This window comes from Anomalospiza imberbis, chromosome 27, assembly GCF_031753505.1.
Source record: "Anomalospiza imberbis isolate Cuckoo-Finch-1a 21T00152 chromosome 27, ASM3175350v1, whole genome shotgun sequence".
In the NCBI taxonomy this organism is placed as follows: domain Eukaryota; kingdom Metazoa; phylum Chordata; class Aves; order Passeriformes; family Viduidae; genus Anomalospiza; species Anomalospiza imberbis.
This window is the reverse complement of record NC_089707.1, coordinates 2,999,944-3,017,408: the sequence shown is the minus strand read 5'-3', so window position 1 is coordinate 3,017,408 and position 17,465 is coordinate 2,999,944. Positions and strand designations below refer to the sequence as shown.

The window sequence follows — 17,465 nt, the reverse complement described above, 5'->3', positions numbered from 1 at the left end:
GTGCTGGTGCAGCTTCCAGCTGGACCCTGCTGCCTGGAGGGTCTGAGCCCCTGGAGAGGCTGGGTTTGGCTCCTGAGAGGCTGGTACTGCTCCTGGAAGCTGAGGAGAGGGGAAGCAGGGTCTAGGGGCAGGATGAGGCCTGTGTGCCTCTTTCTTGGTTCAAGGCTTGAGGTTGTACCTCACTGGATGGGTCAGAGCTGTTAAGAGCTCTGTCCATCCTGTTTGGTGAGTCCCAGGAAGCCCCTTTGGAGTTCAGGGTGAGTCGTGGCCCTGGGCAGTGTGCTGACTTGTGACTGGAGTGTCTACCCTGTTCAGTGGGTGACTCAGGAGTTGGGGATGCAGCCCTGGTTGTGCTGGGGCAGATTTTGCTGCAGGCTGAAGCCAGGCATAGCTGGGACCTGATGAGAGCCGTCCTGTTCCCCGGCGTCAGCAGCTCCACGCACCAAGCACTCTGCCAACACGCCTCCCTTCCAAAATAAGCTGCTTCTGGCAGCACACAGCCAGGATCTGGCTTCCAGCCCTGCTCTAGAGGGGGCCTGGAGCTGCCTTCCCCAACCTGTGCCTCCTGGCTGCTTCCCACTGTGCCACGCAGCATCCTCCCTCCCTTCTCCCTGGCACCTGGGACTCGTGCCGATTCCACGGGCCTGGATTGTCCCGGCCCCATGCCCGAGTTCCTCCTCGCTTTTGGCTTCTTTCCCTGGCTGAGCGGGGCAAGAGGCGGGCGAAGGGGCTGAGCTCCTCTGTGCCTGCAGCAGCTTCCAGGAGCGGGCAGTGGCCCTGCCAGGAAGGATGTTACTCATCCCCTAAACATCCCCTTCCCTGGACGGCAGCCACGGGAGATGCTGCGGCCAGATGCGCCCGCGGCTCCGGGGCCTGAGGTGGCCCCGGCTCGGGGATGTGCTGGGGGACAGCGATGCCATGGCACCCTCGGGTGGGATGTTGGCAGCCCCACGCCGCGTGGGCCTTTCCCCCTCAGCGTGGTGTGGTCAGGGAGGCGGTGGGTGCCGGACCAGGACACGCGGAGGTGGCAGCGCTGGCCCGTGGGGGTTAGGGGGGCCCGGCGCGGTGGGGACATCAGGGACGGAGTCCGGGCTAGGGTCTCCCGGGGGCACCGGCCGGGAGCGGGCACTGTCCCGTCCTGCCGGGGCGGCAGGGGGCAGCAGGAGCCCGGCGGAGCCTCCGAGCGGAGCCCCGGTGCCCCGGCCGGAGGAGCCCCCGGTCCCGGCAGCGCCGCCGCCCAAGCTCCGGTGCCCCCGCGCTGCCCGGCCCGTCCCATCCTGCCGGGACACTGCATGGAGCCAGATGCTCCCTCCAGCCTCTCTCCTCCTCCTTCTCCTGCTCCTCCTCCTCTGATCCCCCCAGCGCTGCCTCCCCCACTCCCTTTAATCGACGTTTCCGCTGAAATGCGCCGGTTCCACGGATTTCTTTGATCTCGCTAAGGGAAGAAGGGAGATATAGAAGAAATTAAATCGGCTCAGAAGGAGGAAAGGGGAGAGGAAAGCACTCTCGGGGGATGTTGTTAGATGTCGCCTCTTTCTCACCAGAGCACCAGGCAAGAAAGAACCTGTCCTGGCCCGTGCCTGTCCCGGGTCACCTGCGCTTGGCGCTGGCCGGGGATGCCCCTGGGCAGGGCAGGCGCTGGGGGGGCACAGCTGGAGCCGTCCCCGCCCCGCAGGAGCCCCGGCCCCGCTCGAGCCGCGCTGGCATGCGGGGAGCTGGCAGGCGAGGCCGGGGAAGCAGCCAGAGGGTACGAGCAGCAGTTTTGTTTTCTGCCGCTTGCCAGGGTCCGCGCAGAGCTGCAGCGCTGCCAGGGACGTGCTCTCGGGGACCGCTTGGCTGCCGAGCCCCGGGCCCTGCGGGGTGGCTGGCTCTTCCCCACCGGCCCTGGCTCCTGCCCAGGGGCAGCTCCGAGGGGTGAGGGGGTTGTTCTGGGTCCTTTCCTGCCACGCTCCTACCGAGCCAGGGCTGCACCGCCGGGCTCCCGGTGGCTGCGGGCGCCTCGGGTCACGGCAGGGATCACCCCGGTGCCGGCCTGTCCCTGCCGCTGGGAGCTGCTGGCTGAGCGCTGCCTGCCGGGCACTCACCGTGCTGTGAGCCAGGTCCTGCCTGCCAAAGCTGCGCCTCTCCCCGGCCCCTCTGCCCGTGCCGGGATGCACAGCGGGAGCAGCCGTGGTGATGGATGGCACTGCCAGAGCCCCGGTACCAGGGACGGGACAGAGGGACTGCTGGTGAGGACTCAGAGGTGGCAGTGACAGGACTTTCCTCATCAGTGCTGGAATGGTGTTTCCCCACCCTTGCCAACATCCTGCAGCCACGGTGGGGACAGCCCCAGCCTGTCCCTAGTCCCATACCCTGAATGCCTGAGGCCTCCCCAGCACAGCCCAGTGCGCGGGGCTGCGGCAGGGGGCTGTTCCTGGGGCAGAAGGGATCAGCAGGATTCTGCCAGGGCCCTTGCTGGGGTCCCTGTTCTCTTCTTCTCCCTTGGTCTCTCCACTCAGCCAGGCCCTCACGTGTCTTGGCCCCCTCAGCCCCATGGTGTAATGCTGGGAAGCAGAAGAGCAGGGGGGACAGGATTCCTAGGCTGGGGAGAGAGGTTTAGAACAGAGATGGTGCCTCAGTCCAGCTTTAAACTGCTTTTTTTTTTCTTCTATTTTAATATTTTGCCTTAACATGACCTTGGCCAAATTATTTCCCCTCTGTTTGAGATTTATGGGCCTCTTCCAGAAATGATCTGTTCTGTCTACGAAAATAGACATCGTGCTGTTATTACATTTTAAAATATAATAAGGCTTGGGAGACTGCTCTTCTGCTGCTCTCCCCAGCAGCTCCCCTCTCTCTCCAGAGCACAAACCCCACTGGTTGCAGGTGTGGGGCCAAGAGTGGTGCAGTGAGAACAGGGGCGTCCCCAGCTCCAGAGTGGGGGAGTCTCTCCCTGTTTGCCCTCAGCAGAGCTGGAGTAATGGGAGATCTCCCATCTGAGATCGCAGCTGCTCTCAGAAAATCCCGGGGCTGCCAGGGAACAGACTGGGCAAAATGGGGCTAAACGAGCTGGGCTTCCCTCGGTGGGACTGAGGGCGATCCCTGACTCAGTAAAGGCAGCAGAACCTGGCTGGAAGCTGGAAAATCCTGCTCCCAGCCCGAGGGGCCAGCACAGCCCATCACCCCCAGGACTGCCGAGTCCTTCGGGCAGGCGCGGGGTGGCCCTTGCACAGCCCTGCTCCATCTCAGTGGGTTTGTTGAGGTTATGATTGTTATTGTTCTTTTCTTCCAGGGGCTGGAGGCAAGTTCCCGTCGCTGAGGAGGGGCTCTGCTTCTCCCAGTCCGTACCCTGCCAGCTCTGCTGGCAACCGGCGTCAGTGGCCGGCCACGGTCTGTCCCGTGAGCCGAGCCATCGCTGCCTTTGGACGGCGACAGGACCACGAGGATGGAGCTGTGGTGAGGAGGAAAGGGCTGCTGGCCTGTTCCTGGATTAAGGTTAAAGAGGGGGAGAGGTTCCTCACAGCTGCTGCTCCTCAAATGTTTTATTTCCTGCTCAGTGTAAGCCTGGATTGACCTGCAGCAGCGGAAAATGTCGAGCAACCACCGATCTCCCTGAAAGGACTAAAACCACAGAAAATCCACGAGGAAACCCAAGTGGGTTGTGTGCACCTCGGCCTTCCAGCTGGAAACACCGGGAGCTCAGGGAGGACGGTGCCAGCGCTGCTGGGGATGCGGGGCTGTTGTAGGGCTCTGGGACGGGGACACGGGCGTCCCTTTCCCAGTCCAGGTACCTGCCCATCCCAAAGGACGTGGGGTGATGGCAGGGAGCTGGGGGCTGGCAGACCCTTTGCCTGGGGCTGAGAAACAGGCCTGGCCCAGGAGCCTTTCCCTCTGGCAGAGGGATGCTGCTGCTCCCGCCATCACGCGGTGCAGGGAATTCCCGGTGAGGCGGGACCTGCAGCCCGGGGGAGGCATGTGTAGGTGGTGCCGGGTTCGTTTATTTTCTTAATTAAAAAAAAAAAAAACAAAAAACAAAACCAACAACAAAGAGGTGGGGGACGGACACAGAACGGGAAACGACGACTTCTTGTGTTTACCAGCAAAAAGCCCCGAAGCCGAGCGGCCGCTGCCCGGGACAGCGGCTCCGTTGCAAGCTCCCGGCTCCGTTTTGCGGGCAAAGCCGCGGTGCCGGAGGCGGGGGTCCTCGCCGCGGGGCTGGGAGGGGCCGTGCCGCGCCCCGAGATCCCGCGTGGGGCGGCGGGAGCGGCCCGTGCCCGGTCCCCTCTCGGTCCCGTCCGGTCCCCCGGCCCCGCAAGGGTTAAACCGCGGCGCCGCCCCCTCGTTCGCCGCTCGGCCTCCCTTGATTGACACCCCGCGCGCCGGCCGGGCCCGGGCTGGCCAATGGGGAGGCAGCTCCGCGCGCCCCACGTGGGGGCGGCCGCCCTGGGCGCGCTCCCATTGGCTGGCGGCGGGGGCGATTGCCCGCACGGGCCAGGCCCCACGTGGAGCTGGCGCTCGCGCTCGTTCATTGATCGCGCTCCGCAGAGCGGCGGCCGCGCGGGCGGGGCGGGGCGGGGCGGGGCGGGGCGGGGCGGGGCGGGGCGGGGCGGGGGCTCGGCCCGGCTCGGCTGCACTCGGCTGGACTCGGCTCGGCCCGGCCCGGCCCAGCCCGGCTCGGCTCGCCCCGCCTCGGCTCGGCTCCACCGGGCTCGGCTCGGCCCGGCCCGGCCCGCCCCGCCGCAGGGGCGCGCGCCTGGGGCCGGGGCCGGGTCTGGGACCCGCAGCGCGGTGAGTCCCGTCCCGTTCCGTCCCGTCCCGTCTCGTCCCGGCGGTCCGGTCCGGCTCGGTTCGGCTCGGTGTCCGCCGGCCGGGGTCCGGCCCCGCTTGGGGCTGGGTCGGCGGCGAGGCCGGTCCCGCCCCGCGGCCGTACCTGCGGCGGGCGGCGGCGGGGCCATTGTCTGCGCGGCGCGGGGGGCCGGGGCTGGGCGGGTCCGCGGAGCCCGGAGGGAGCCCCGGGGCCCTCGGTCCCCGCGGGAACCGGGGGGCGCGCGGCGCGGGGGGGCTGCGGGCGGGGCCGGGGCTCCGGGGCTCCGCCGCGGCTCCCGAAGGGCCCCGCGCCCCCGGGCAGCGCCGGGCGGTGACCCCGGGTTCTTCTCCAGGGCCTGATCCGGAGCTGGGAGCAGTTTCCAGGCCCTGTCCCGCGCCTGCGGCGGGGCCCGCGCGGCCGGAGGGTCCCGGGCCTGTCCGGTGCCAAGGATGTTCCCGCAGAACAGGCCCCCGGTGAGCCCCCGTCCCCTCGCAGCAGTGCCACCCCGGCCCTCGCGGGGCCTGCGCCCCCAAAGCCCGGCTCCCCCCGGTGCTGACTAAGAGCTGGCTGCTGGTACTGCGCGTGATGCTCGGGAGCGGTGCTGTGGCTCTTCCCAAAGCGGTGCTGAGCCCCAGCGCTGCGGGTCTGGGCTTTGTGAGGTGCTGGGAGCGGCATTCACCGGGGTGTGATGGTGGGACGGTGATGGACAGGCAGTGAGCTCAGGAGTGTGCTGGCTGGGTGAGGACAGGCCACCAGGTCTGTGCCATGCCCAGTGCCACCCGTGGTTATTAATCCTTTCTGGCTCAGTGGCCAAACTGATGCTGACAAGGCCCTTGGTGCCTGGTTGTGACCAGTTTCCTCTCCAATAACTCCTTGTGCAACCTCCTGCATGTGCTGCTCTCCCAGATGTGCCCGTAGCCTCTTCCCTGGGTGCAGGAAAGCCCTGGGGGATGTGCCAGCCTTGTTGGGCAGAAGCAGTGACCCTGGAGGTCCCATCTTTGCCTAGGCCCATCTCCAGGCACCCTCTGCTGCCTCGGGAGCCGCTGTTGCTGCCAGTGCCATCCCCAGCACCCCCCAGTCCCTCAAGCTGACTTACCCAGAGACCTTGGATCGCATCAAGGAGGAATTCCAGTTCCTGCAGAACCAATACCACAGGTGAGAAGCCGCCAGAGTTCACATGCCAGCGTGTGAGCTGGGCACTTCACTGGTGCTGGCCAGCAACAGGCTCCTCTTGGCACTGGGCAGCACCATCCCGTGTGGCTGGTGGACTGGTCCCTCCAGAGGATGGCTGTGCCAAGCATCACCTTGGTAGCTTGAAATTACTCTGTTTGAGGGGGAAACTCAACCTTTGCCTGCCAAAAGCCCCAGGAGGAGGTGCTAGCTTCCAGCACCCAGCTCCTGGGCTGAGCCAGAGCCATCACTTAGACTTGGAGTCCCTCTGATCCATGAGACTGCTGTCCAGGATCACCTCCCCTTCCTCACACTGCAGGGCAGAGTTGAGGTTTGAAATGCAGCTAAGCTTTGCAGCTCACTCCATTTGGGAAGCAGATGCTGGGGAGGGGGTTAAGAGTCCGTGCAAATTGCTCCCTGATGCCCAGATCCCTTTGGTGTCCACCTCCTCTTTATCAGCCCCTTCCTGCCCTCTTTCAGGTGGTTTTCTTGCCTTGTGCTGGGAGATGGGATTGAAGCTGAGTTGAGGCTGAAGTGTATGGTACATTGGGAGGGCTCGTGCTCTGTTCAGCCAGGGACATCCTGTCACTTGGGAGGACCAAGGGGGATTGCTCCTTCTCCCTCTCTCTCCTCTTTATTTTCACAGCTTGAAGTTAGAATGTGAAAAGCTGGCAACAGAAAAAACAGAAATCCAGCGTCATTATGTCATGGTTAGTGAGCTCCACCTGAAAGGAGAAGGGTGGTGTGGGATCTCTGAACCATCAAAGGGCATGCAGGGATGCTTTGCCTTCCCCTTGCTTTTGGGTTGTGTGGCCAGGCCCTGAGATCTGGTTCCTGTGGCTGTTACTGTCTGGTTTTCCCCCAAAAAGGGCCGTGGTGTTCAAGCAAGACTTTCCACTTCAGCTTGTGGTGGCAAATGTGCTCCTGTGTGGGTTGCCCCATTCCTGCGGGAGTCCTGGGAGGGCTGTGTCCATCCTGTGGGCTGCAGCCATGTGCCAGAGACACCTCTGCTCCTGGGAGAGGAGCTGGGGACCGTGTTGTCCCCATGGCCTGGCCACACCACGACTGTTTGTGGCCAGGCTGACCTGGTGTGCCAGCACCACAGAGGACTTTCTGCTTGGGAGTTGCCCTGGTCTCCAGAGCCGTGCTGATGCTGCCTTCTCTCCCTCACAGTACTACGAGATGTCCTATGGCCTGAACATCGAGATGCACAAACAGGTGAGTCTGGGTGGGCTGGGAGCTCTGTCCACCTCCTTGCTCCCAGCTCCCTGGCCCCTCTTTGCCATCTGGGCTCTTCAGGGCTGTCCCCACAGACAACATGGGAAGTTGCTCCCTGCTGTAGCCCAGTGTTTGTGGGGGATGTGTCCCCTTCCCTGTGCTTTGTGTTGCCCTGTGCCATGGCCTTGGCTGCCTCATTAGGTCCCCACACATGTTTCGGTTTCAGGGTGCCCTGCCTGGACTGTGATGCTCTTGTTGTGTCAGGCAGAGAGCGGTGGTGGAGGACTTGTGCTTGCATGGCTGCTCACAGCGGTTGTGAGTGGTCACGGGGTGACTGCTGGGAAGGAGACTGGCTTCCTCCTCAGGGCAAGGTGGGCTGCAGGCTCACAGCAGGTTGATGTGCTCTGGCTTCAGCACTGTCTGCTGCCCACTGGCCCAAGGGCCAGGACTGAGGAGCATTCTGAAGAGAAAGAAGGGTTTGGGGGGTGGATGCAGGGTGAGCTCTCTGGGGGCTCAGGGCTGCGCATCCTCCCTTGCTGTTTCCCCATCCCTCCCTCCCTTCCTCAACTCCCTCCCTTCCTCCCCTGTGCCGAGCTCCGGGTCACCAGCTGCTCTGAGACAGAAGGTTTCTTCTCATCTATTTTTAAAGAGGCTGCGGAGGAGCCTGGCGAGGCGCTGCCGCCTTCCTGCCCGCCCCGCGCCCGCCGACGCCAACTGTTGCGCGGGAGCCTGCTCGGGTGGGCACCGTGGCGGTGCTGGCCCCTGTCCCCAGCACAGGGCAGGTTGTCAGCCACTCCTGCCAGCTGTGTGCCCGCTGGGAGGGTGTTGTGCCACTCTGCGATGCCCTCCTTGCCCCGGCATCCCTGCTGAGGCTGAGGTGCGAAGCTGCCCTTGTGAGGGGCGATGCCAAGGGTCCGCCCGGCCCGGAGCCTCTCCCTGGAGGGCTGTGAGCTCCTCTCCTCTGGCTGCTGGTTCTCTCCCAACCCTCTCAGGCTCGTGTTTGCTGCCAGCCCCAGGTGCCGCTGGCCGCCGGCCAGTGAGCTGTCGGCACTTTTAACAAGGGCCCGTAAGTCTGCTCTGACAGCCAGCGGCCATTGTGTGAGGAACGGGAACTGGCGGCGCAGAGCCGCGGGTTAGCGCTGCCCTGGGGACACTGGGTCGCTGTCTCTCCTCCCCTTCCCCCAAATCCTGCGCTGCTCACGGGTACAGGCAGGTCCTGAGCGCTCCTGGCTGCCCCAGAGCCCCCGCTGGCCATGGACTGAGGCTGGGCAGTGCCGTGCTGTGGTGTGGCCTCTGTCCTTGCTGTGCCCCGTGTGCCCGGGGGTTCCCCAGGTGCTCCTCACCAAGGGCCGAGGTGTGGCGTTTTGCTCTGGGTTTGTCTGGGGGAAATGGGGCTGGGGGCTGCCTGTGGTGGTGCAGCTCTCCAGGCAGCCACAGGCTTGGCAGGAGAGGATCAAGACAGGAACGAGCAGGAGACGTTAATTTTTTTATTGTTGCTTTGTTTTTGGCATGGAAAGGGGCCTGTAGCTTTCTATAAAAGCACCTCCCCGAATCTGCCTGGCCTTGGACTTGCTCACCGCGAGCCAGAGGGGAGGCGACGGTGCTGGTGGCTGGGGGGGCTGCAAACAGCGTGATCATTTTTCATGCTGAGAGCGTTAAAGTGCCAGTAAATTGCACATTAACGAGTGCGAGTGAATTGGAGGCAGCTCTCCCCAAGGAGCTGCTGCCCATCAGTGCATTAGGGAAGAGAATCCATCACTGCCGGCCCCGGGAGACAGCTAAATCCTTCCCAGAACTGCCGGCTGCCAAATCTCCTTGCTCCCCCCTCTTCCTTTCTTTTCTTTCTCTTTTTTCCTCCCTCAGAAAAGGAAGTGAGGGCAGGTGCCAGATTGTTTCTGTGCTTTGGGGCTGGCAGGAGCAGGTCGGCAGCTGCTCTGGAGGGCAGCATAGAGTGTCCCTGGGCCTGTGTCCCCACACCAGCCGTGCCCCCTCACCCTGGCACTTCAGCACCTGCACCAGCTGGGCGTGGGAGATGTGCCCAAGGTCCTGGCAGGGAAATCCAGGGGTCAGTTCTGACCCTGGGGCCCTTCAGCTGGGGGCTGATAAGGGGGTCTGGGTTCAACCCCCTCCTCTCAGCCCCTGCTCCACAGTGTTTTCATCCTCCCCACCAGGGTGGACAGGGAGCTCCTTGGGACAGCATCTTACCTGCACTCCTGTGCCCGGGACATCCCCTGCCCATCCAAGAGCAGAGGGATCCCTCCCCCAGCTGGGTTTAGGGACAGCTGCTGATCTCTGTCCCCTCTCTGGTGCTGGGGACTCGTCCCCAGCTCCTTTTGGGCATCTCCGCTGTTGCCTCTAGCAGTGTTTGCTCTCTCGGCCATCAGCAGGGACAGGAGCCTGTCCCTGCAGCCTTTGGGGCATCTTTGGGTTGTGTCTGTGAGGTCTGTGCTCTCCTCTTGCCCAAGCTGTGCAGGCTGGGGCTGGTGGGGGCCCTGGAATCTGCCAGGGGGGTGCCACGGGAACATGGGGCTCTGGAAGATGGCAGGGGAGTGCCACGGGAACATGGGGCACTGGAAGATGGCAGGGGAGTGCCACGGGAACATGGGGCTCTGGAAGCTGCCAGGGGGGTGCCATGGGAACATGGGGCTCTGGAAGATGGCAGGGGGTGCCATAGGAACACGGGGCACTGGAAGATGGCAGGGGAGTGCCATGGGAACACGGGGCACTGGAAGCTGCCAGGGGGGTGCCATGGGAACATGGGGCTCTGGAAGATGGCAGGGGAGTGCCACGGGAACATGGGGCACTGGAAGATGGCAGGGGAGTGCCATAGGAACACAGGGCACTGGAAGATGGCAGGGGAGTGCCATGGGAACATGGGGCTCTGGAAGATGGCAGGGGAGTGCCACGGGAACATGGGGCACTGGAAGCTGTCAGGGGGTGCCATAGGAACACGGGGCACTGGAAGCTGTCAGGGGGTGCCATAGGAACACGGGGCACTGGAAGCTGCCAGGGGGGTGCCATGGGAACATGGGGCTCTGGAAGATGGCAGGGGAGTGCCATAGGAACATGGGGCTCTGGAAGCTGTCAGGGGGTGCCATAGGAACACGGGGCACTGGAAGATGGCAGGGGAGTGCCATGGGAACATGGGGCTCTGGAAGATGGCAGGGGAGTGCCATGGGAACACGGGGCACTGGAAGATGGCAGGGGAGTGCCATGGGAACATGGGGCTCTGGAAGCTGTCAGGGGGTGCCATAGGAACACGGGGCACTGGAAGATGGCAGGGGAGTGCCTTGGGAACGTGGCACGGCACAGCACGACGCTGCTCTCCCTCCCTGCGCTCTACGCTCTTGATTGCCAGTGGCACTCGAGTGTTGCAGAAAAACAGCAGCTGGAAGGAGAGCACCTCTCCAGGGCTTCCTCTGGGCTGGGAGGGCGGCAAGTGGTGGGCGTGGTGCCGGCAGGAGGCTGTGTGGAGGGCAGGGGGGAGCCTGCAGGGACCACGGCTGCTGGGCTGGGGGCTTGCTTGGGGGTGGCCTCGGTGGCATGGGTCAGGGGGGCTTCACGTCCCTGGCAGGGAGGAGCTGGAAGCCATCCCAGAGCTCTCAGGGTTGGGATGGAGTATGCTGGGTTTTGAAACAGGTGTTATGAACAGGAATTGTTGCCCCAGGGTGTTTTTGTTCCGTAGTGCTGAACAGCAGCCCTTGGGCTGGGTGTCAGCACCCTGAGACTGCCCGGGCCAAGTACCCATGGAGAGGGGGCTCTCCTGGCAGCATCGGGGCCCCTCAGCCTGGGGTCTGCTCTGCCCCTTGCCCTGACGGGCTCTGTCTCTCTTCCCCTGCCAGACGGAGATCGCCAAGCGGCTCAACGTGATCTGCGCCCAGCTCATCCCGTTCCTGTCTCAGGAGGTGGGTGAGCCCTCGGGCCCAGCCAGGTGTGCAGAGCTCCTTTGGGGCCCAGGGAAAGAAACCAGCCTGCCCCAGCCTGCCCCAGCCCCTCTCTTCTCTCCCCACAGCACCAGCAGCAGGTGGTCCAGGCTGTGGAGCGAGCGAAGCAGGTGACTATGACCGACCTGAACGCGGCCATCGGGGTACGTCAACCCTCTGCCTGCCACTTCCCGCCACTCCAGGGCCAGGGCTGAGGGGCTCTGGCATGCTGGCACCTCCCAGGCTCCTGCCATCCCTGGGCTGAGCCCCCTCCAGCCCCTGGCTGCAGCCCCTGCCCCTTGTGCAGCTGAATTGAGGGGAGGAGAGAGGCAAACCAAGCTGGTTTGGGGGTTGCCAGCAGGACTCGGGGTGCAGGAGATGCAGCTGGGGTTGGGGGTGGTGGCTGCCATGTGTCACGGTGTCCTGACACCCTGTGGCCTGCGTGTAAGGGGGTCACCACCATCCCCACTCAACTATTCTCTCAAGACTGCAGCAGGTCCCCCATCCTGCCCAGGGTGGGAGGGGTCCGTGGGAGGGATGTGGTGGCCCCCAGAACATTATTGGGGACACCCTGAGTGCATGCCCTGCCCCTCCACACCCAGGCCTCATTGCTGACTGACCCAGGGCTGCCTCTTGCCCCTCACTTGCCCAGCAGCTGTCCTGGCACAGCCCTTTGACTCTGCTCTCTCCTCTCCTCTCCAGCACCAGCTGCAGACCCAGCACCTCTCGCACCACGCTCCCCCCATCCCGCTGACCCCCCACCCCTCTGGAATGCAGCCCGCTGGCCTCGCTGGCATCAGCAGTGCCTCGGGGCTGCTGGCACTCTCGGGGGCACTGGGGGCCCAGGCCCAGCTCCTTGCCAAGGATGACCGAGGAGTCCATGACACAGAGCCCAGGGGTGAGTGTGGGGGGAGCCAGAGCTTGGGGTGCCTGGATCTGAGTGAACCTGGGAACAGGTGGTGCTGGGCCTGGGGCTCCCTCTGCTCCCCATGCCCTTCTTGCCTGGACACTTCCCTGGGGTGGGGACCAGGGCTGGGTGGGGGCCACTTGTCCATGCCTCAGGGCTGCCAGCTGGGCTGGAGGGGCAGGGGGCTTGCAGCTGCAGGGGGTTTGGGTGGCAACATCCTCCACTGACCAGCACCCTCAGTGGGAGGGTGGTGAGGTGGGCTGGTGGGGGAGGGTCTAGGACCACCCTGCTGCTGTTGTGCTGGTCTGGCCCTGCTGTGAACACCCCAGCACCCGTGGGTGAAGTGGGGGCTTTCCTGAGGGGCTCACAGCGTGTCCCCCTTTCCCTCCTCCTGCTCCTGCTGCTGCTCCTCTGCATTGCCACAGCGACAGACCGAGACCCCGGCCCTGTAAGTGCCTTTTTCTTCTCTTGCACCATTCTGCGGTGGCAGTGGCTGTGCTCAGGACACAGGGCTGGGCTGGGGCCCTCCATGCTCCTGGAGGCAGCCCTGCCTTGGTGCTGCCTGTCCCAGGAGCTGGGCAGAGCGTCCCCAGCCACTGACACTGTCCCTCTCCCCAGAGCTCCCTGGCGCTGTCAAACGGGGAGCGCGCGCGAGCCATCGCCGAGTACCTGAGCAGCAGCAAGAAGAGGAAGGTGGAGGAGAAGGACTTTGTTACAGACTATGTGAGCCCAGGGCTGGGGGCTTGGGGTGACACCATCCTCTCCTGTGGGGCGAGGAATGGAGCTGCCTGTGCCTCTGGCACAGCTCCAGGCAGGAGTGAGGGTGGCTGCAGCCCCTCTGGCTCCAACCGTGCTCCATGTTTCAGGGCAGCGATGCAGACAAAAGTGAAGACAACTTGGTGGTGGATGAGGTCAGTGTGCAGGGACACTGGGAGGGGTCTGGGGTCAGTGTGTCCTGGGACACTGGGAGGGCTGTGGGGTCAGTGTCTGCTGTCCATCCCCGAGGGTGGGACTAACAGGCTGCTTCAGGCAGAGATGGGCATCACAGGGAGGTGCCAGTGGGAGCTGTGCTCCCTGACCCTCGCCAGCAGCAGCAGTGAGCCCCAGGATCCAGGCTGGCATCCTGGCCCTTGCTTAGCACTAGCTCCCCATAACCTGGGACATCACTGCACTCCAGCCTGCTCTGCTCCCTGCTGATTTCCCTCCCTCCCCAGGACCCCTCTTCCCCGCACAGCGTCCATTCCTACTCATCCCGGGAGAACGGGGTGGAGAAGGTCCCACTGGGCAGGAAGGAGGCCATGCCCCTCAGTCCGACCTCCATGGCCTCCTCCAGCAGCACGTCCCCATCTCGGAGCAAGGATGCACCCACGGTACGTGTGACTTGCCTGGGGCCTGTGCTTGTGCCCTTGCTGTCTGGGCTCGGCTGACAGAGTGGCCATGGGTCCCCCCACCTCCAAACCCATGGGGCAAAGTGCTGGAGGGACAGGGAGGTCCCACAGACCCTTCAGCACTGCCTGGGCTGGGCTGTCATTGAGGGCGAGCCAACACGGACCCCCTGGCAGGGTCGTGGTGCAGTTGCCACCTCCCCATTCTGTTCCTGGCAGGTGGAGAAGGCAGGAACGCCCAGCCTGAAGTCCAGCACCCCCACCTCCCAGGGTGACACCCTCCCAGGCTCCAGCAGTGCCCAGCAGTTTCGCCCCGCCGCTGCCAAGGTCCCCGTGGACCCCCTGGGTGAGCTTGGCCCCGCTGGGGCCTGGGTGGGTCTCCAAGCTCTGTCTCCAGGGCCGCATCCCTTCATCCTGCCTCTCCCCCACCAGCCCTGGGCCTGAGGAATCCGCTGGGAGTGCAGAGCCCCTACTCGGCCGCCTTTGGCTTGGCTCACCCTGCGGTCAACGGGGACGTGGCCGGGACCGGCGCCTACGCCAGCCTGCACCTCATGTCCCCGCAGCTCAACGGGGCTGCGGCCGCCGTGGGAGCCGGCGGCTATGGGCGCTCGCCCCTGGTGCGTGACCTTGTCCCTGTGGGGCTGTGGGGCCACAGAGTGTGAGCCACTCTCACCCGCTGTCCCCTGCAGGTGGGCTATGACCCGCACCCCCACATGCGCGTCCCAGGGCTGGTGGCCGGCATGCAAGTGGGAACCTCGGGCAAGCCGTAAGTGGGGCCGGGCTGGACGGGGCTGCGCTGGGGGAGGGGATGTGGTGGCTTGTGGGGATGAATTTGGGCTGTGTGGACAAGCTGGGGGCAGCAGGGATGGGGAGCACAGCCTGAGGGAAAGCCGGGCTGTGGTTGTGGTGTGCCCAGCTGGCATCGCTGGGTGTGTTCTGTGCATGGCTCTGACTCCAAACCATGCTGCCTGTGCCAGACCCGCTGGGACCCGCGTGGCACCGGCTGCTGTCCACGCAGGATTCTGCTCTGCTTCTCACTGCTCTGCTCCCTTCCAGTGCCTACTCCTTCCACGTCAGCGCCGACGGGCAGATGCAGCCGGTGCCTTTCCCCCCCGACGCCCTCATCGGCTCCGGCATCCCCCGGCACGCGCGGCAGCTGCACACCCTGACCCACGGCGAGGTGGTCTGTGCTGTCACCATCAGCAACTCCACGCGACACGTCTACACTGGGGGCAAGGGCTGTGTCAAGGTCTGGGACGTGGGGCAGCCGGGCACCAAGACGGCCGTGGCTCAGCTGGACTGCCTGGTGAGGAGGAGGAGGAGGAGGAGGAGGAGGAGCAGAAATGCCTTTGGGCTGGGGCTGGGAAGGGCAGTGTGCCCCGGCTCCAGTGGAGGGGACAGAGGGGCCTTTCACATCTGCAGTGGGAGAAGTGTCTCCTGCAAGCCCCTGTGTGCTCATCATGTCCTCTTTGCCTTGCCCTGTTGCCTGTCACAGAACCGTGACAACTACATCCGTTCCTGCAAGCTGCTCCCCGACGGCCGCAGCCTGATCGTGGGGGGGGAGGCCAGCACCCTGTCCATCTGGGACCTGGCAGCCCCCACGCCCCGCATCAAGGCTGAGCTCACCTCCTCTGCCCCCGCCTGCTACGCCCTGGCCATCAGCCCTGACGCCAAAGTCTGCTTCTCCTGCTGCAGCGACGGCAACATCGTGGTGTGGGACCTGCAGAACCAGACACTGGTCAGGTGAGTCTGGGGCAGGGGGGAGCATGGGCAGGACTGCTGGGGACTTCTCGGGCCAGGGACCCCTCAGCCCCCTGCAGCATGTCCCTGCCCCTCTCTGTGTCTAACCCTGGCCATGGGACAGTGCCTGTCCTTGCAGCTCCTCACTGCTGGGTGCTGCAGGTGCTGGCTGCCCTGACAGCTGTGCCCTCGCCCTCTCCATCCCCCTCTTTCCCAGGCAGTTTCAAGGCCACACGGATGGTGCCAGCTGCATTGACATCTCCAATGATGGCACCAAGCTGTGGACAGGGGGGCTGGACAACACCGTGCGCTGCTGGGACCTGCGGGAGGGGCGGCAGCTGCAGCAGCACGACTTCAGCTCCCAGGTAGGGCTGGAGCCCGCTGGCAGCACCCTGGGGCCAGCTGGGACCTGCTGGGCCACTGTGTGAGCCTGTCTTTCTCCTCAGATCTTCTCCCTGGGCTACTGCCCCATGGGAGAGTGGCTGGCAGTGGGCATGGAGAGCAGCAACGTGGAGATCCTGCACGTCACCAAACCCGACAAGTACCAGCTGCACCTCCACGAGAGCTGTGTCCTCTCTCTCAAATTCGCCTCCTGTGGTAGGCACGCCTCTCCTGGACCCCCTTGCTCTCGAGCCTCATGGATGCCACCTCTACTTCTGTCCGTGTGTCACAGGGCCCGTTGCACTGTGGGCAAGCATTTGTTCTGGTAGCCAGCCCTGTCCCCGGTGGTGACATCAGAGGAGGGGTATCCATCCCTCTTGGAGCAGTGCTGGCTGCTGGAGCCAAACTCTTCTTTGTGTTCCCTTGGCTCATGGTTGGCAGAGCTGTGGCTGCCTCTCTCCGTGTGTTTCACAGCCTGGGCACACGGAGGCACACGGAACCTGCTGGTTCTGGTGTGGTGACATAAGGCTGCTTTGTCCCTCCACAGGGAAGTGGTTCGTGAGCACGGGGAAGGACAACCTGCTCAACGCCTGGCGGACGCCCTACGGAGCCAGCATCTTCCAGGTGGGCAGCCAGCAGGGCTGGGGGATCCTGGGGCGAGGCTGCCAGGAGCTGCCCAGCACAACCCAGCTCTAATTGTGTGTCAGCCCCATCAACTCATGCCTGCAGCCTCCCCAAGGAGTGGGGGTTGGGACCTTGCTCTGGGGCTGCTTCTTGTGCTTACCCCTGTTCTCTGCAGTCCAAGGAAACCTCCTCAGTCCTCAGCTGTGACATCTCCACGGACGACCAGTTCATCGTGACGGGCTCAGGGGACAAGAAAGCGACAGTTTACGAGATCATTTACTGAGCCCCAGAGGTGCCAACTGCAGGACAGGCAGGTGTCCACGGGGATGGACAGGTGGACTCTACCTGCCCTGCTGCTGACTTCCCAAAGAACGTACATCCAGTGGCTGTGGCATCCCAGCTGGAAGAGAGCAGAGAGGGGTGGAGGTGGCCCTGGGACCGTGGCCAGGCATGGTGCAGGCCGCTGCTCGGGGTGGATTTCCTGGGGACTTTCTCCTTGTTTTGTTCTTTGTGGGTTTCTTTCTAAATCTAGACTGTGGGAGTTGGAGATGGGGGGGGAGGTCTGGCATTGTTAGGGGTTTTGGTTTGGGTGCTTTTTTTTATTTTTGTTTTTAACTTTTTGTTGTGGGGTTTTTATTTGTTTAAGGCTCTGGGCCTGCCAGGGTGGATGGGCTCCGGCCTCACTTCCCTCTGTGCCTCCCACGGTGTATTTAATAATAAAAACAAACCAAAAAAAGGCAGCTGTGCCTCGTCCTGGGCAGTAGCCTCGATGCTCTGTGGGGCTGGGATGGAGCCAGGTGGGAAGGGGTGACACCACGGCAGGATCCTTGTCCCTTTTTGGTCACAACTGGCTGCTCCTTTCCTGTGCTGAGGGAGCTCCTCAGTGGGCAGAGCCCATCCCTGGCCCTGGCAATGGTGGGGAGCAGGAGCCAGGAGCACAGTGTGGGCACAGAGTGGTGCTGGCTCTGCGGTGCCCCAGTGGAGCAGCCTCGGGCTCCGTGGGCGTGGGGAGGAGGAGAGGCTGGTGCTGGAGGAAGTGGTTTTTGAAGGAAATGAGATGTGAGCACTCAGCGCCTGCCTTATCGGTCTGGCTGCCTGCCAGCACTGCCGTGGGCAAGCAGGGCTGCTCCCAAGAGCCCGGGGCTGGCAAGGGCTGCGGTGTGGCAGCTGCTCTGGGCTCCTGTCCCCAGCCACAGCTCACCACAGAGCAGTGCTGGAGCTGGGGCTGCCATGGCAGGCAGGCAGCCACACCTCTGCCACGCTGGGAGCATCCTCCCCTGTGCTGCTGGCCAAAAACAGCCCCCCAGGACACCCTTCAGAGCCCAGCCCTT

The 17,465-nt window shown here is 64.1% G+C and overlaps 1 protein-coding gene across 1 annotated transcript; it reads left to right on the top strand.

Annotated features, from left to right (window-relative positions):
- The first annotated feature begins 4,365 nt into the window (after window positions 1-4,365).
- LOC137462994 (transducin-like enhancer protein 1) lies at window positions 4,366-16,932 on the top strand. Its single transcript, XM_068173874.1, is given in 22 exon segments — window positions 4,366-4,767; window positions 5,139-5,191; window positions 5,193-5,259; window positions 5,793-5,941; window positions 6,603-6,666; window positions 7,130-7,174; window positions 11,017-11,079; window positions 11,187-11,261; window positions 11,800-11,995; window positions 12,430-12,452; window positions 12,623-12,727; window positions 12,871-12,915; window positions 13,219-13,374; window positions 13,609-13,735; window positions 13,822-14,006; window positions 14,079-14,155; window positions 14,446-14,695; window positions 14,885-15,132; window positions 15,347-15,494; window positions 15,576-15,726; window positions 16,058-16,134; window positions 16,310-16,932. Coding segments are annotated over 22 exon segments (2,799 nt in total). The 5' UTR covers window positions 4,366-4,380; the 3' UTR covers window positions 16,418-16,932.
- The last annotated feature ends 533 nt before the right edge of the window (window positions 16,933-17,465 follow it).